Source organism: Scyliorhinus canicula, chromosome 16 (genome assembly GCF_902713615.1).
Source record: "Scyliorhinus canicula chromosome 16, sScyCan1.1, whole genome shotgun sequence".
Lineage (NCBI taxonomy): Eukaryota > Metazoa > Chordata > Chondrichthyes > Carcharhiniformes > Scyliorhinidae > Scyliorhinus > Scyliorhinus canicula.
The window spans coordinates 100,375,991-100,395,270 of record NC_052161.1 but is presented as its reverse complement, the minus strand read 5'-3'; the positions used below and the strand labels follow the sequence as shown (position 1 = coordinate 100,395,270).

Sequence of the window (19,280 nt, the reverse complement as noted above, 5' to 3'; positions counted from 1 at the left end):
TTCCAGATTCCCACATTAAGAATGTGGGTTCTGCACTTTTTACCTTTGGATTTCATTTATTTTAGACCACAACAGAAATAGAAAGAAAAAGCAAGCATTTTTTTTTTCCCCAAACAGAAGTAAAATATATAAAGCTCTTCTATTCTGGACAAAATTGAGGATTATTCATCGTGCTTCAGAAGGTAATACTGTAAATACTTTGTCAAGGATCATATTGACACTAGTTCATAACAATTACTAGGTCTGTATTAACACTTCAGAAATAGTAAACTCACCTTATCAAGAACAACATCGCTGATTGCTGGCAAGCCATCTGGCTTCTGGGTACTGGCTGCTATGAACTGGAACCCAAGGAGAAATTCCCGGTCATATCGCTTCTTGCCCTCTGGATTCAGTATTTTCCACTGCTCTGCAATGACAAAATACACATTCAAAAAACAACCGACAACGATGACCTTTTGATTGAGAGTGGATTTCAGCTGAACCATTTTCCTACTTTGCAATATACGGACGGAGAATCAGGAAAAAGAGATGAGCAGATCATGACATTGTGAATATCCTTGCCAAAAGGGAAAATATTTTTGAAAGTCTAAGACTCATTTGAGTTGAGCATACAAAACCTTGTGTCTCTATTGAAGCTGGTTGGATTTTATTTTGCATTGGTGACTAAAGAGCAAGTAGTAAAAAATATCATGAGTGCAGCAATATCCGCACATAATAGGAACAGAAGAATGAGGAGCGGCAATTCCGCCACTCGAGTTTGCTCCGCCATTGAATACTATCTTGGCTGATCTCATCTTGGCCTCAACTCCACCTTATGCTCTTGTGGTGAAAATATCAGTTAAAACTTGAGGATTTTCTGCAGGTTAAAAGACTTAAAATGCACATTAACCCGAGTCAAAATATTCTGTGCATTCCAAAACTTTGGTTCAGCCTGAAAAGATGGAGTCTGACAGGCCATTTAATAGGTAAATAAGCTAGTTAGTATGAAAAGAGTTAATTCTGAACACGGAGTGTGATAGATAAAGGGGCATCAGTTCAAATTAGTCATGGGTAAATTTAGAACCTGCAATCATGAAATCCTTCTTCACACAAAAACTAATCAATACATGGATACAACAGTAGAAAAGAAATTGAGCACTGCACACTGCCACTTGGGAGGCTGCAGATTGTGTTCTGGAAGAATAAATTAAAACAGAGTAGACTGTCAATCAGCAAATATTTAACGTTAATAACTATATAACTGTCAGATAACAACATGTTGCGAATTTTTACATTTTTTTTCTCCTCCATTGCATCAGGAACGCATTAAAACCTTCAATTTAAAAATAATCTGAAGATTTAACTAAGGTTGCTGATGACGAGTACCACAATTACTGTAACGCTGATCCATTTGTGGTGCCCCCAACACAGATTGCTGCCCTTGATTATCCACATTCCGGATTTAAATTTTGAATAGTTTTTGGATACTTGATGCATCCGGTCTTCTTCTAGAGGAAGCTTGGTGGCTTGCAAAGTTTTCCTGATGACCAGGTAAGAATCTTTCAGTCACTGTTGCCTAGTTCATATATTTAGTAATAATTTAACAAATACACAGATTGGTTTGATTTATAAATCGATAAACTTAACTTCTGTGAAAACCGTGTGCCTTGAAATGACATGGGCTGCTCTTCCTATTGCCAATCAGCATTGTAATGAGCAACTCCTGCACTAATTCAGAGCACCTGCCTCTGTGACATTAACACCAAAATTGGATAGCTGCCTTCTCCCTTTACCAGATGTCATTCCCAGCACTCAGCAAACACCGCCACTTTCACCGTGAACATGACCCGAGTATCCCTTTCGTTAGGAACTTGAAATCAAGTCATTTTTTGTCAACATCTCACTTTCAGGCTTGTAAACCTTTCATGCTCTTTTCACACTGCTTCATATGTTGTCCATTGCTGCATAAGATCTTGATATCTCATTCATTGCAGATTGTGTAAGCAGCTGAGCATTAGAAACAGCCAAAAAAAACCACACTAAGCATGAGTTTATAATGCATTTTTTTTTACATGAAGCATGAAGATGGATTTCAAGAGTCTAATTTAATCAAAAATTCAAATGAGGTACAGCTCATGTAAGAACAATGATGGTAATTTGTATACCTGAAAAATCAGTGTTTAGTTGAATCTCAGCTTAATAACCAATCAGTTGACCTTCCATTTTAGTTTGGTCAGAAACAATACAATGAACAATCTGGTTAAATTTGATCAAGGAAGATAAGCATGAAAGCTACAAGTTGAGTTTGAGCATAGACCTTGAGTAGACATTTCAAGGTTGTGTAGCTGTGGGAGAGCAGCAGCAACGCGGATAAAAGAGAGAGATGCAGAGAGACAAGAAGCAATAAGAGCCAAGAGGGCAAAGAAAGAGCAAACCATGCAAAGAAAAAGAATACAAGGGGGAGAGAGACATGGAGATAAATTAAAAAGGTTAAGTGTAAACAGAGAAAAAGGGAGTAAAAAATCGAACTGGACAGAAAGAGATGGGTTGTAAAGTTTTAGCAGAGTCATCCAGACTTAAATGTTAGCTCCATTCTCTCTCCACAGATACTGTTAGATCTGCTGAGATTGTCCTGCATTTTCTGTTTTTGTTTCAGACTCCAGCATATGCGCTAATCTTTTATCTTAAGTTTGTTATAAAGTGAGGCTTGGCGGGTAACAGGATAGTGCAACAATGCCCCAAATCGCCAAAAATCAGAACCAACTATCAGCGTCAGATAGCAGGATTGGAATTATACAATAGATGTAAACGGGTATGATATAATCGAGCAGCAAGGCTGCAGGGTGACCAGGGATGGGAAGGGAATGTCCAGGCGGTGAAGTTGCAGTGCAGTGCTGGCTAAAGAGGGAATTATCATAATAGTGAGGAAGGATATTAGCTCTGAAAATGTGGAATCTTTATGGGTAGAGCTGAGAAACACCAAGGGTCAAAAAACTTAGTGGGGGTTGTATATAGATCCAGAACTGCACTGGTGATGTTGGGAAATGGCATTAAACAGAAAATTGGAGACGCAGGTGATCAGGGAACATTTGTAATTATGGGTGATTTTAATCTGCATATAGATTGGGCAGATCAAACTAGCCACAATACTGTAGAGGAGGAATTCCTGGAGTGTATACAGAATGGTTTTCTGGACCAATACGTTAAAGAACCAACTGGAGATCAGGCCATCCTAGATTGGATACTGAGTTATGAGAACATAATCTTTGGAAGTCTAGTTGTGCAAGACCCCTTGGAATGAGCGACCATAATATAATATCGTTTTTCATCAAGGTGGAGAATAAAGTCGTTGATTTTGAGACTAGGGTCCTGAATCTTAATAAAGGAAACTACAATGATATAAGGAGTGAGTTTGCTATGATCGATTGGAGAACATTACTTATGATGACAGTGGATAGGCAATGGCAAACATTCAAGAAGCGCATGGAGGAACTGCAAGAATTGTTTCTCCTGTCTGGTACAAAAGTAAAATGGGTAAAGTGGCCAATCCATGGCTTACAAGGGAAATTGGAGATAATATTCGATCCAAGGAAGAAGCATATAAATTGGCCAAGGAAAACAACAGTTCTGAGGATTAGGAGCAGTTTAGAATTCAGCAAAGAGCGACCAAGGGATTGATTGAGAAGGGGAAAATAGAGAATGAGAGTAAGCTTGCAGGGAATATAAAAACTGACTGTAAAAGTTTCTATAGTTACGTGAACAGAAAAAGATTGGCGAAGACAAATGTAGGTCCCTTACAGACAGAAACCAGAAATATATAATTCATAATAATAATCTTTAATTGGGGACAAAGAAATGGCTGAGCAACGAAATACACACTTTGATTCTGCCTTCACATATGAAGATACATATGAAGATACAAATGAGGTACCGGGAATGCAGGGGTGAGTGAGAGGGAGGAAATGAAGGAGATCAATATGAGTAGAGAAATGGTGTTGGGGAAATTGATGGGATTGAAGGCTGATAAATCCCCAGGGCCTGATAATCTACATCCCAGAATACTTAAGGAAGGGACTCTAAAAATAGTGGATACATTGGTAGTTATCTTCCAGGATTCGACTCTGGATCAATTCTGCAGATTGGAGGGTAGTTAATGTAACTCCACTATGTAAAAAGGCAGATAGAGAGAAAACAGGGAATTATAGACCAGTAAGCCTGACGTCAGTAGTGGGGAAAATTCTAGAAGATTTTATAGCTGAGCACTTAGGAAGCAGTGACTGATCAGTCAGAGTCAGCATGCTTTTTATGAAAGGAAGTCATGCTTGATAAAACTGGAATTCTGAGGATGTAACTATTAGAGTTGATGAGGGGGAGCCAGTGCATGTGGTTTATTTGGACATTCAGATACCTTTTGACAAAGTCCCACATAAGAGATTAGTGTGTAAAATTAAAACATGTGGGATTGGGGAAAGTGTATTGAGATGGACAGAAAACTGGTTGGCAGACAGGAAGCAAAGAGTAGGAATTAACAGGTCTTTTTCAAATTGGCAGGCAGTGACTAGTGGGGTACCACATGGATCAGTGCTAGGACCCCAGCTATTCACAATATATATTCATGATACAGATGAGGGAACAAAATGCAAAATCTCCATATTTGCAGATGACACCAATTTGGGTGGGAGAGTGATCTGTGAGGAAGATGCAGAGATCCTTCAGTGTGATTTGGACAAGTTGAGTGAGTGGACAAATGAATGCAGTATACTTTGGAGAAATGTGATGTTATCCATTTGGTAGCAAAAATGAGAAGGCAGACTATTTTCTAATGGCCATAAATTAGGAGAGCGGAATGTACAACGAGACCAGAGTATCCTTGTACACCTTTCACTGAAGTTAAGCATGCAGGTTCACTAGGTGGGAAAGGAGGAAAATGGTATGCTGGCCTTAATTGAGAGAGGATTCGAGTACAGGAGTAGGAATGTCTTGCTGCAATTATATAGGCCCTTGGTGAGGCCTCACCTGGAATATTGTGCACAGCTTTGGTCTCCTTATTGACTCATTCCTGGGATGACGGGACTGACATACGAGGAGAGATCGAGTCGGTTAGGATTGTATTCCCTGGAGTTCAGAAGAATGAGGAGTGGGGGAATCTCATAGAAACCTATAAAATTCTAACAGGACTAGACAGGGTATATGCAAGGATGTTCCCGATGGTGGGGGTTGTCCAGAACTACAGGTCTAGCCTGAGGATATGGGGTAGACTATTTAGGACAGAGATGAGGAGAGATTTCTACATCAGTGTGTGTGGAATTTGTTGCCACCGGAAGTAGTTGAGGCCAAAACATTGTATGTTTTCAAGAACCTGTTAGATAGAGCACTTAGGGTGAAGGGTATCAAAGGGGGAAAGCGGGATTAGGCTATTTAGTTTGATGATCAGCCATGATCATAATGAGTGGTGGAGAAGGCTCGAAGGGCCTCCAACTGCTCTTAATTTCTATGTTTCTGTGATAGGATATGACAGAGTATGCAATGAGTACAATGAATCTTATGGGAAGAGACCTCCTGCACAGAGACGAGTGTGCTCACAAATGTGTGTTTTTAAAAAAAAACACAATAGGTTTATAAACCTTCGGGGATCTCAAGAGTTTTCTAGGACAGATTGATGTAATTTTATATTCTAATACCAACAGGAGCTATTGTGTAAATTCAAAATATATGATAATTTGGAAAACATAGTGAATTTTACTTTAAATCTGAAAACCACAATAAATTTGAATACTTTTTTCGCCCCAAATGAAAAACACACTTTTAGCAGACAAAATTTATATTCATGATCATGAGAACAAACCGTATAAATTCCAGAGTTAATTTTACTTAGTACTCCCCGTGTTCGGTATAATACTTCATAAAAAACATCAACTGTTGCAACTGATCTGCTTGGACATGCTATGCTGGCAGGATTAAAAACTTAAAGCAACTGAAATCAGAATTTACCTTCCTTGAAGCCCGACACCAGGCTGTCATCAGGGCTTTCTTTGGTGCTGGTCTCAGTGCTTTCACTTTCAGAAACAGACTCTGAACCGTTCTGTTCAGGTTCTAACTCCTGATCACCATTCTCTTCCACTTCTGTATGCATTTTAATGTCCAACTCCTTATCCAGATTTGCATCTGGAACTGACCCATCTTGTTCAGCTTCAGGAGTATTTTCAACTGCAAGTTCTTCTTCTTTAGGCTGAAGTATGATTGGGCACATGTTAGTCTCAAATGCTTTCCCAAAAGTTTATTTCATTTGATATTTACCACTAAAAATTATATAAAAAGTCATAATAATAAAAACAAACATACAGGAGCAGCCTTTCTATTTTCAGCAGCCAACATTATTTGAATTCAGCAACATTGCACAAGATATTAAAGGTTTAATACTTGTCATGATAGGGCGATATTAGGAACTTGAATCAAGAAATGGGGTTCGAGATGTAGCATGCAATTCAGGGGTTAAATTGACAGCTAGCAGCAGACTCAGAGTGAAATGCCCACAGCTTGAGTTACCTTGTGCCAATCAGACTTAACCTCATTAGTGGGAATACACAGGATGCCCCAGTTCAGCCAGGATGACTCACTCAAGATCCATTGTCGATCAGGACACTCTTATTTGACCAGCCACCATACCAACAGAGTGTCTGATGACCTATTTGTCCATCAACGGAAGGTTTAATGGCATAGCTCTGTTCTTTTGTATAAACAGGAGTGGGCAATCAGCCAAGATAACGATAATAGATTTGCTGGTCACCTCAGGGGAGGGGTGAGAGAGCTTGCGAGAGAGTGAAATAAATGTTTTTGAACAGTTACAGCAGAAGGTTGTGGAGGTCACCCAGAGAAGTCATGAATGAAGCTGCTCCAGATACAGACTTTTGAAATGGGTTCTAAAACAACTTGACTTACAGAAGACAATTGCTTTGTAAATACAAGTATCATATGTTCCTGTTTATGTATGTGGAATGAGAGCTATATGTTTATTGGACATGTTGTTTAATGAGAACTAATGTGTTATGGTTAAGAAGCTACATGTAATCTGTTTGTGTTGGAGCTGAAGTAAAAGTTTAAATATTGTTTTTCTTTTCTTCTGTTTTAATAAAGTTTGTTTATAACATAACCAAGCCCTATTTCTTATATTATCATTCCTGGAACGAATCGATCTTTCCACACTTCATTAAAACTTTAAAACATGATGGCACCCGGTCCAGCCTTTAAACCTCCGATGTCTTAATATCAACGTATCCACGGATTTGGATGAAGTGATGAAACCCTAAATCATAATTGTATACTAGATGCACGCTATTTTTTTTAGGTGAAGGAAACAGCTGTAGGAAATATGCTGTCCATTTCTAAATGCATCCATGTAACTAATTTGCAAGCAATTGTGGATAAGTTACTGATTAACAAACTAAAATCAATCCCAGCATGAAAATCTTCAATGTACAATTTTCCACAGCAGTTAATGAAACTCCAAGGCCCAAAACAGAAACATATCTTATCCCTTTGCATGGTGTGGTTCCATGGGCACTACGATACCCTCTAGTACTTGACTCCACACTTGTATTTTCAGCAGATGTTATTTGGTGGTGATCTGTTTTTTTGATAGCGATTTAAAAGCCCCAGTAAGGTTCACCACCAGCACACTGGATTGTCTTCGAAAGTTATGGGGTGATTTGATAGGGGTTTGACATATTACAGGTAGAAAGAGACAAACTATTCCCACAGGTTGGGAAAACCAAAACATGACAAATCAAAGATTTGAACCCAGCTTTGTCCCTGCAAAGAGTTCAAGTTCAAAGTAAACAAGTGTACAATTAAAAATAAGATGGCCTTGCAGCAATTAATTTACTTTTCTTTTAAATGACAAGTTTTATTTTAAAGCTTTCAACTGCTGAAGAGAATTGAAGTCCAGGACATTTATCTTACCAGCCTGGGTGTGGGAGGCTCACTAGACACAGTTAACACAAATAAATACATAGAATTGCACTGACAAGAGTAATGGCTAGTTACTCTAGCTAGTAGCTAAATCTCCAAGGTTTAAAACAATGACTGCTAATAATACTTGTAATATCCCTTGCCAATTGTCAGCATGCATCACATGCAATTTTGGCAGTGTATTGGTAAGGATTTAGACACACTGTGCCACAACATATCATGGGCTTTGCTCAAGTAACCAGACATTGTGGCTGCTCAATCAGACTGAGGATATCTAAACAGGTGGACAATGGAACTAAGGAAAATGTTACTCTAACTGTACTGCAGATAACAAAATAATACCATATTATCACACACTCAGAGACTCATTCTCAACAGTAGTGAGAAGAGATTTCAGGCCTACCCTTCACCAGAAAATGACTAAGAATGTTTTGGAAAAATGGAGTGTACATCCCATACAAAAGATTTCATCCCAACATTTTAATTTTCACCAAAAATAAATTAACCTCCAACATCATACACAAAGAGCATAAAGTGATCCTTACCTCTTCACTGGCCTCTAAAATTTCCTCATCCAATTTGTTTGACTCTTTTGGCTTCTTCTGCATCTTTGGTGCAGGAAGAGGTATCTGGACTGTAATACAGGTTGAGGCCCATTATTCTCTTGGTCCAGCTTCAAATAGCAGAAATCACTGGAATTCATTATTTTACTATTCTCTTAGATCAGATTCAAAATTAAAATTACATTAACCGTTATACTCAAAAGAGAATCCATTCCATCACCTTGGACATATAGTTTAAAAACAGCAACACTTCTAAATTAAGAAAAATGTAATATTAAATACTATACATTAGAACGTTAAGCAGAATGCCACCACATTCAGAAATGCCTGTTTGAACAGGAAAATTACAACTTAACTTTAATGTGTCAAATGATTTGTTTCCATGCAATGGGTTAACTGCAATTTGTAAACTATATGCATAATTTTAGATATTTGCATATCCAAAATAAAAGAATTTTGGCGATTTGGCACAACAAATGTGGGGCATGAATACTCAAGAACAACGTTTTTACATCCAAGAATGATTTTGATTGAACTACTTAGAGTATAATGTCTGCTTTGAACTTGTACATCCTGCCACTGATTATGCTGGTATCCAGGTGTGAAAGCTTTGCTATTGAGCAATGTATAAATGTTTGTTGAGTTCCTTGGCAAACAAGTTTAGTGTACAGCAACAGCAGCAGGTTAGGCAAAATGCAACAGTATTTTGTTTGCTAATAAAGAACACAATTAATACACATCACATATAAATACACTGAATGAATCCATGCAGCAATTTACTTGATTATGAACACCGCTGAAATACATTAAAGGTTTCATGACAATTATGGTGTATGCTCTGTATAGAATGATAGAACATATTCACATGATAGTTTCCTGAGCCCAGTCACACCTTGGAGGTAAAATTGTAGAGAGGCCATATGCTCCCTTTCAGAAAGTGAAGAATCATAGCTCAAACCTCTGCACGATAGGATGTTACAGGGCACTGGCAGAGATCTGGAAGTCAGCCTAGCGATGGTACAACATATGGAAAGGGAGAAAAATATGTAATCGAAGCAATAAAAAGCAAAAAAAGTTAATGACAGAGAGAGCCCCGACACTGAACATTCCCTGTCATGAAGGAGAATAAAGAACATAACGTGACATACAGCAGTTATTGAAAGCAGGCATCATCAGTAGATCTGTCATAAAATGTGTCTAAAATTATGAATGGTTTGGAAAATCAAATAGAAGATGCCACTACGTTTGATTCAAAATGGAGGGGAGTGGCGATTTTAATGAGCAAAAAAATGGGATTTTTGAGTGCGAAGGTGGTGAGGGATCCGGGTGGGAGATATGAGATTGTGAGTGGAGTATTGGAAGGGGCACCGGTGATGTTGGTAAATGTGTATGCCCCAAATTGGGATGATGTGGGTTTTATGAAGGGTTGCTGGCAGCGATCCCGGATTTGGCCACGCACCAGTTGACCATGGGAGGAGATTTTAATTGTGTCCTAGAGCTGAGGGTGGATAGTGAGTCAGGAGATTTTGGTTGGGGTGGAGGGGGCAGAGTATGCGGGGATAGTTATCTCGGACCATGCGCCCCATTGGCTGGAGATTCGGTTTAGATCGGGACAAGAGCAGAGGCCGGGGTGGTGGTTTAACTCGGTTGTTGGCAGATAGAGGTTTTTGTGTTAAGGTGCAGGCGGCAATTTAGGAGTATGTGGAATTGAAGAAGAATGGGGAGGTGTCGGCGGCCGTTTTTTGGGAACTGCGTGGGCCAAGGGGGATACAATACGGGTATGGGGAGAAGGTAAGCCGCATGCGAAGATGAGTGGGCAGCACGGTAGCACAAGTGGTTAGCACTGTGGCTTCACAGCACCAGGGTCCCAGGTCCGATGCCCCGCTGAGTCACTGCCTGTGCAGAGTCTGCACGTTCTCTCCGTGTCTGCATGGGTTTCCTCCGGGTGCTCCGGTTTCCTCCCACAGTCCAAAGACGTGCAGGTTAGGTGGATTGGCCATGCTAAAATTGCCCTTAGTGCCCAAAAAAGGTTAGGAGGGGATTTCGGGTTACGGGGATCGGGTGGAAGCGAGGGCTTAAGTGGGACTGTGCAGACTCGATAGGCCGAATGGCTTCCTTCTGCACTGTATGTTCTATGCTGGCGCACTGGCTGCAGAGGCAGGCTGCATCCAGGGAAATATTGAAGATACGGACTGGGCTGGGAATGTGATGTCAGAGCTAGGGAAAATTAAAGGAGGCAGTTAGGGAGTACTACCAAATGAGACAGACCCGGAAGGAGAGGGGGGGGGATATGGGGCAGTTTCTGGACAAGCTGGAATTTCCCCAGGTGGAGGAAGCATAGAAGCAGGTGTTGGAAGAGCCCCTGGGGCTGAGGGAGATGCTGGATAGTATCAGGGGTATGAAGTCGGCGAAGGCCCCTGGGCTGGATGGGTGAATTGCGTCGGACCGATTGGAGCGTTTAATGACACACTGGAGAAGGGGATGTTGCCAGAGACGATGACGCAGGCAGTAATCACAGTAATCCTGAAAAAGGGGAAGGACCCCGTGGAATGTGGATCGTATAGGCCCATATCACTATTGAACATGGATGTGAAAATATTGGCCAAGTTGTCGCCGGGGAGGATGGAGGAGCGTGCCCCCGGGCTTGGTGAAGGGCAGGCAGTTCGCGAGTAACATAAGAGGGCAGTGGTGATGAATCCGTCAGGGGCTCTGGTACCGGAAGTGGTGGTGTCCATGGACCCAGAGAAGGCATTTGATCGGATGGAGTGGCGGCACTTGTTCGAGGTTTTGGGAAGGTTTGGGCTTGGGCCGAGATTTGTGGCATGGGTACAGTTGCTGTATATGGCACCAAGGGCAAGGGCGAGGACGAATGATATGAGCTCAGAAAACTTTAGACTTAGAGGGGTTTCGAGGCAGGGGTGCCCACTGTCACCGCTGCTGTTTGCTATGGCCATAGAGCCATTGGCGGTGGCTCTCAGGGGGTCAGCGGAGTGGTAGGGGATTATGAGGGGACAGAGGGAGCATTGGGTTTCGCTCTATGCCGATGACCTCTTGCTCTATGTTTCGAATCCTTTGGAGAGCATGGGAAGGATTATGGGCCTGCTGGGGAGGTTTGGAGGGTTCTCAGGGTACAAGCTGAATGTAGGGAAAAGGGAGGTATTCCCGGTGAATGAGCTGGCACAGCGGGCTAATTTAGGGGGGGGATGTCATTTACGGTAGCTAGGGATAGGCTTAGGTATTTGTGTACTCAGGTAGCGAGGGAATGGACGGAGCTCCATAAGTGGAACTTAACGAAGTTGGTGGAGGAGGCTAGGGAGGATCTTAAGAGATGGGATACAACGCACTTAATGCTGGTGGGGAGGTTCCAAGTGGTGATAATGAATATTCTGCCGAGGTTCTTGTTTATCTTTCAAGCTCTCCCGATCTTTATACCAAAGCCCTTTTTTCGGAAAATGGAAATGATAATTTCTTACTTTGTAGGGTGGGGAAGGTGCCGAGGGTGGGGAGGACCCTGCTACAGGGGCTGAGGCAGCAGGGGGATTGACATTGTCGAACTTGCTTCATTACTGTTGGGTGTCGAATGTGGAAAAGGTGCGGCGGTGGTGGGAAGGAGAAGGGGTACAGTGGGTTAGGGTGGAGGAGGAATCTTGTAAGAGGTCTAGTTTGAGAGTTAGGGTGATGGCAGCGTTGCCAATGGCTCCAAGTAGATATTCAAGGAGCCTGGTGGTGCAGTCCACAGTGAAGTTATGGAATCAGCTGAGGAGGCATTTTAGGGTGGAAGGGATGTCGGTGCTAACGCCGCTGTGCGAGAATCATGGGTTTGAGCCGGAGGGGATGGATAGTGTATATAGGAGGTGGAAGGAAGTGGGGCTGGTCACGGTGAGGGATTTGTATTTGGAGGAAGGGTACTTCAGTCTGGAGGAGCTAAGGGAGAGGGTAGAATTGCCAAGGGGGAGTGAGTTCAGGTATCTGCAGGTTAGGGACTTCGCGCAAAAGGTCTGGAGGGGGTTCCCTAGGTTGCCGGGATACACCCTGCTGGAGTGACTGCTGCTCCCGGATGTGGAAGGGGAGGGAAGAATTGGGGATATATACACAAGTGGATGGGGGAGCAGAGAGGTGAGCGGATGGTGAAGATCAAGGAGAAATGGGAAGCGGAGTTGGGAGGGGAGATAAATTGGGGAGTATGGAGTGAGGCACTGCATTGGGTAAACGGGACCTCCTCTTGTGCAAGGATGAGCCTGATACAGTTTAAGGTGGTGCACAGGGTGCATATGACTCGGGCAAGAATGAGTGGGTTCTCTCAGCGGGTAACAGATGAGTATGAGAGATGTGGGCGGGTGCCAGAAATCATGCGCACATGTTTTGGGGTTGTGAAAAATTGGGAAGATTCTGGTGGGAGTGTTCGCGCTCTTAGCCAGGAAAGTGGAGGTGGAGGACCCGGACCCTTTGGTGGTCCGGAGTGGCAGTCGGCATCGCCACCGGGGGTGGCGGCTTGGTTGGGTTACCTGTACGACTTCCTGCGATTAGAGAAGATAAGGTACGAGTTAAGGGGCTTTCAGGGGGGTTTGAGGAAAGGTGGGGAATGTTTGTGACTGTGTTTGAGGGAATGTTCCTCACGGGGAGAGGGGGTGACAAAGGGGGAAAATCTGTACATCTGTATCGTTGATTGTTGGGAAGTATGTTTCCCAGGATGTTTGTTCGCTGTAAAACTGTTTTGATACATGTTTGTAATAAAATGCATGAAAAAAAAAGATACCACTACATTTACAAAAAGACAGAATGCAAACAATTGCCAAAACTTTCAGTACACAGTACACCTTCATTGGCCTTGCATCTAGCTTCCAGTGCAGCATTTGTTTCCCCTGCACCATATGGATTTAGAGCACTCAACACCATTTCTATAAAAAAAAAGTACTATGCAAAGATTTCCCAGCTCTCGCACACATTCTCCAATTTTGTATCAGGTCAACAGGCTGATTTCAATACGTCGTCAAAAGAAAAAAAGCGAAACCACCATTAGCAACACACAAAACCAAAAGGACACGAGCAATCAGAATGATGGAATCACTTACAGCACAGAAGCCTTTTTACAAGAGTCTTGTGTACAACCTGCTGCTTTTCCTTCCTATTCGCATCAAACTAGTCTACAATTTTCTAAAATGGGTTAATAATGGGTCACTTACAGGAGGAGGGTAAAAAAAAACTTTGCTTTCCTCGATTATGGCAGAATAAAACATGTGAGTTTGAAAGACACGGCTCAAGTCTTTGCAACAACCTTCAGCCGCAAGTGCCAAGTGCTTAATCTTTCTCTGCCTCCTCCAGCACCACCAATGCCAGCCTTGAGTCAATTCAATTCACTCCACGTGATATCAGGAAATGGCTGACGACACTAAATACATAAACGGGAATGGGTTCTGACAGCATCCCAGTAGTACTGAAGAATCGTGCTCCAGAATTAGTGGCATCCCCAGGCAAGCTGTTGAAGAAAAGCTATCCAATAATGTGGAAAATTGCCTAGGTATGTTCTGCCCACAAAAAAAACAGAATAAACAAATCCTGCCAATTATTGCCCCATTACTCTAGTCTCAATCATTAGTCAAGCAATGGAAGCGGTGTCACTGACAGTGCTGTCAAGTAGTACATGCACATCAATAAAGATTCTGTTGGAACACTTGACTCCAGATCTCACAACAGATCTGCTCCAGCCAAGCAGCAAAGAGGTAAGGGACGAATGACTGCCTTTGGTATCAAATTGGCATTTAACCAAGTGTGGCCTCAAAGAACCCGAGCAAACATGAGTCAATGAGAATTGGGGGAAACTCTCCACTGTTTGGAGCCATACCCACCGCAAAGAAAGACATTTGTGGCTATTGGAGGCCAAACATCTCAGCCCCAGGAGATCACAATAGTCTTCATCAAGGCAATGTCCAAAGCCCAACCATCTTCCAGTGCTTCCTCAATAACTTTCCATCCATAATACCGTCAGAAATTAGACTGCTTGCTGATAATGTGCTGTGATCAATATCATTCACACCTCCTGAGACAATGAAGTATTCTGTGCCTGCATGCTGCACAACATGGAATTTAGGCTTGGACTGATATGTCACAAGTAACATGCACACCACTTGTGACCTTTACAACCTAGAAAAACAAGGGCATCTGCACCTAGGAATACCACCACCTCCAAGCCACACACCAGCCTAACTTGGAATTATGTTCCTCCTCTGTAGCTGGGTCAAAGGTCTGGTATACTCTGCCTAACAGCACTCTGAGTGTAAAGTTAAGTAAAGTCACCATAGTCCCAGATGACCATGGGTTGATTTCCCGTTTGAGGGGGATAGCTGACTGGTGGTGATTTAACCACAGGGTCACCACACCTCAGGTGAGGAACAAGGTTGAGAAGGCGAGGCCTTTGTGAATGACCTCAGCTGGCACGGAAATTGAACCCACACAGTTGGCCTCGCTCTGCGACACAATTCAGCTGTCCAGCCACCTCAGCTAAACCGACCCCTTGTGGGTGTATTTACACCATAAGGACCACAAGAGTTCAAGAAAGGCAGGTCACCACCAACTTCTCAAAGGCAATTAGATTGGGAACAAACATTTGCATCGCCAGAGACACTCACACCCCATGAACAAATGTTTTAAATAATAATATTGATTAGCGCTGCAAATATGCGAGAGATTCTCAGATTACCTTATTACAGGCCAGGGTTTAGAGAACCCCAAGGGATATCATGGAGTTCACCTGACCCATAACCTTAAATAGATTTTGGTTATGGGGTGCACAAGGGCCCACTTTACAGGTGTGATGCAACAGAGAACTAAAAGTATTCTTCAACAAAACACAATGTTTATTCTATGAATCCAGTTAACATTTTAAAACACACACAGTAAACACCTTAGCAACTATCAACTAAAAGTCTTCCCCCAAAGAATACAGTACTCTATAAGTAACCCTTAATTTTTCCTTGCAACATACATAAGACAAATATGCTCTTTAACACAGAGATCAGGTTTAAATTCTCTACTGAGAGCAGTTATCACTCGTAAATCACTCAAATGAACACTCTTTAGCTTGTGGAGATATCCATGCACATCTGCTGGAACTCTTCATTCTGAAAACGAAACTAAAAAATCAGACACACACCAGCTTTTGTTCAAAGCGAAAGTAAAAGTGGGCAGACAGCCCGCTCTTCCCAACACGCTGTATTACTGCAGCTATTTGACAAACAGCCATTACTTAAAGTTAAACCGACTACAGATATTTGACAAACACTTATTTCTTAAAGGTACTCTCACATGACCCCCCCCCCAGGAAAACAAAATAAACCATCAACGTCAAGGTGCTTTCATTTTTCACCTTTTCACTTTCCTTTAAGAAATGTCAGTGAATATACGTTTTGTTCTAAACAAAACAAAACACGCAAACATTTATAATAATATAGTCCATCTTAGTTCTTCTTCCTCCGCCTGGAATACCGCTTGATTTACAATCACTATGGACAAGAAGGTCTTTGCACGATCCATCCATTTCCCTACGCCTCACCATTTCTCTTTAAAGTCAGATCCTTTAGCTCAATCTGATCACAGAGCCTCTTGTAATTCTCCAACACAGGAGCATTGGTTATCTCAGTTTTCAGGCAGTCAAATGCCTGTTGAAACTCTGCTGTCCACTGAAATTTTCAATGTTTCTTCAGCAAGTCCGTCAATGGAGCAACCACACTGCTAAAATTTTGCACAAATTTCGGGTAGAATCCACTCATACCAAGAAATCGCATTATTTCCCTTTGTGTCGAAGGTATCGGAAACTCCCCAATAACTTTTGTTTTCACATCCCATGGGACCATTTGACCCTGTCCGATTGCATGGTCCAGGAAAGTGACTTGGTCTTTTCCAAATTGAAGTTTGGCTAGGTTTACCACCAAACCCGCCACCTGAAGTCGATCGAATAACTCCATCAGATGTTTTAAATGTTCTTTCCATGTCTGGCTAGAAATTACCAGATCGTCGATGTATACCACACAATTGGGTAATCCTGAAACAACTTTGATAGTTAACCGTTGAAATGTAGCTGGGGTGTTTTTCATGCCAAATGGCATAACTTTGAATTGGTATATACCACCTGGAGTCACAAAAGCTGAAATCTCCTTTGCCCTTTCGGATAAAGGTACCTGCCAGTAACCTTTAAGCAAATCCAGTTTGGAAATGAAAGCTGATTGTCCCATTTTCTTAATGCAATCCTCCAAACGTGGGATAGGATAAGAGTCCGTTCTTATAACTGCATTAACCTTTCTACATATAGTCCACACACAACCATCGGGTACCGTCCGGTTTTGGTACCATCATTATAGGTGAGCTCCATTGGCTGCAACCCACTTCAATTATGCCACTTTTAAGCAGACTTTCAATCTCTTTGTTAACCTGTGCCAATTTTAAAGAGTTAAGTCTATATGAATGTTGTTTAATTGGAACAGCATTTCCCATATCTACATCATGTATAGCCATTTTAGCGCTTGTCAATTTAGCGCCACAAACGTGCCCATGTGATATCAATGGCTCTTTCAGGTCAGTCCTTTTTACCTCTGGAAGGTATCTCAACAATTTATCCCAAATTTTAAGAGCACTAATTTTCCAATTTAATTTGAGGTATGTCAAATTCAAAGTCATCTGGATTTGGTTCGTCACTTTGAGTTAGAATCATTAAAACCTCCTCCTTTTGCTCCCCCTTCACTTTCAAAGTACCTTTGAAGCATATTCACATGACACACTCGGTGAGTTTTCCTTCTATCTGGCATTCACACCACATAATTCACCTCACTTAATTTCATTTCAATCTGATAAGGTCCACAAAACGTTGCTTTTAAAGGTTCACCTACCACTGGTAACAGTAATAAAACTTTATCTACACTGGCAAAACTACGAATTTTGGGTTTCTTGTCCGCTTTCATCACATGTTGTGCAATTTTTAAATGCTCTATTTATTCGTTCCCTAAAATTTGACACGTAATCCGATAATATAAGTTCCAATTTCTTACTCACCAATTTTTCCTTAATCAATTTAAGTGGTCTTCTTACCTCATGACCAAAAAAGGACTGAGTTTGGTTGACTAATTAGGTGCATCCCTCATGCAAACAGTACAAATGGAATTCCTTTATCCCAATCCTCTGGATAATCTTGACAATAAGCCCTCAACATTGTTTTTATTGTCCGATACCACCTTTCTAATGCTCCCTGCGATTCTGGATGGTACGCAGTTGATTTAAATTGTTTTATTCTTAAGCTGTCCATAACGTCTTTGAATAACTTTGAGGTAAAATTTGATCCTTGATCCGATTGTATTTCTGTGGGTAGTCTGTATTTCTGTGGGTAGTCCATATCTAGTAAAGAATTTAAGTAACTCCTCCACAATCTTTTTAGCTGTAATATTATGCACTGGAATGGCCTCTGGAAACCTAGTAAACACATCCATTATAGTCAAAAGGTATTGATCCCCACTTTTTGTTTTCGGAAGCGGTCCTATGCAATCAATTAGGACTCTTGTAAAAGGTTCCTCAAATGCTGGAATGGGTATTAAAGGCGCTGGTTTTCTCACTGCTTGAGGTTTCCCTATCACTTGACATATGTGACACGATCGACAACATTTAACTACATCTTTAGGTAGTCCCGGCCAATAAAAATGTTTCTGTATTTTAGCTTGACTTTTCCTTACTCCCAAATTATCTCCCACTGGTACCTCATGTGCAACTCGCAACACCTCCTTTCTATACCCTACCGGCAATACCGCTTGATGAACTTCTGCCCACTTTTCATCCGCCTGCGTATGTAAAGGTCTCCATTTTCTCAACAAGACATAATTTTTACGGTAATAACACTCTGGTATACACTCAGATTCCTCTTCCGTGTGTGCTTACTGATGCATCCGTTTTATTTCTATATCTTTCTGTTTTAACTCCGCCAATTTTCCTGAACTAAAAATATCAAGCTCATCCTCCACCTGTTCTTGTTCTTTTCCAACCATCTGATCAAAAATCGTTTCTGATAATTGAACTTCAACTTCACTCTTTGATTTCTCCTCTTGTCTTAACCTGTGACTTTGCGACCTTGTTACTACACAATCCGGAAAAATCCCAGGATATTCGTCCTTCAACACTTCAGTTGCCTGATTTTGCACTGGCTTATCAACCACAGTAGGCATCACTCCCACTTGCGATCCAGCTATATCATTACCCAAGATAAACTGTATTCCTGGACAAGATAGTTTCTCTATTACTCTTACTACCACATGACAATCTGATCTGAAATTCTCTCTCAAGTCCAAATACTTCATGTTAATACCAGCTCCCTAAATTATTATTTTTAAAATAGCACCATAATTGGGATGCATACTTTTTTTTGAAAAAAGGTGCTGCAATAGGGATTAGGAAACCTAATTTAATATTGATTGTCCATTTTATTCATTCGGATTAATATTTCTCAAAGTACCCTACTTTTATGAAAAACCTATAAAAAACAAAGCATAGTAACCTTTTGAAAGAATATTAACCAGGCATTTCTCAACACTTGCTGAATTCTGGTCAGAAAAAGGAGGATGGTACTGCAAGGAATGGTGTCCTTCAGAAATACAAACAAATTTATATTTTTTGAGTGGCGGAAGTCAGAATGATTTCTTTGAAGGTCAAACAGAACCAGCATCATCATATAATAACCTTCTTAACCAAAATAATGCTCTGCAGGAAATCCCTCCCCTTTAAGCAGGCTGAAGC

The 19,280-nt window shown here is 41.4% G+C and overlaps 1 protein-coding gene across 30 annotated transcripts in view; it reads right to left on the bottom strand.

Moving 5' to 3' along the window:
* LOC119979278 (eukaryotic translation initiation factor 4 gamma 3-like) overlaps positions 1-19,280 on the bottom strand; it is a 504,690-nt gene that overhangs the window by 145,822 nt on the left and 339,588 nt on the right. For all 30 annotated transcript variants that reach the window (XM_038821282.1, XM_038821283.1, XM_038821288.1 and 27 more), the window contains 3 exons: positions 8,496-8,584; positions 5,974-6,211; positions 276-409 (listed from right to left, as the gene is read on the bottom strand). In XM_038821282.1, the coding sequence (XP_038677210.1) occupies positions 276-409; positions 5,974-6,211; positions 8,496-8,584 (461 nt within the window). The remainder of the gene's footprint in view (positions 1-275; positions 410-5,973; positions 6,212-8,495; positions 8,585-19,280) is intronic.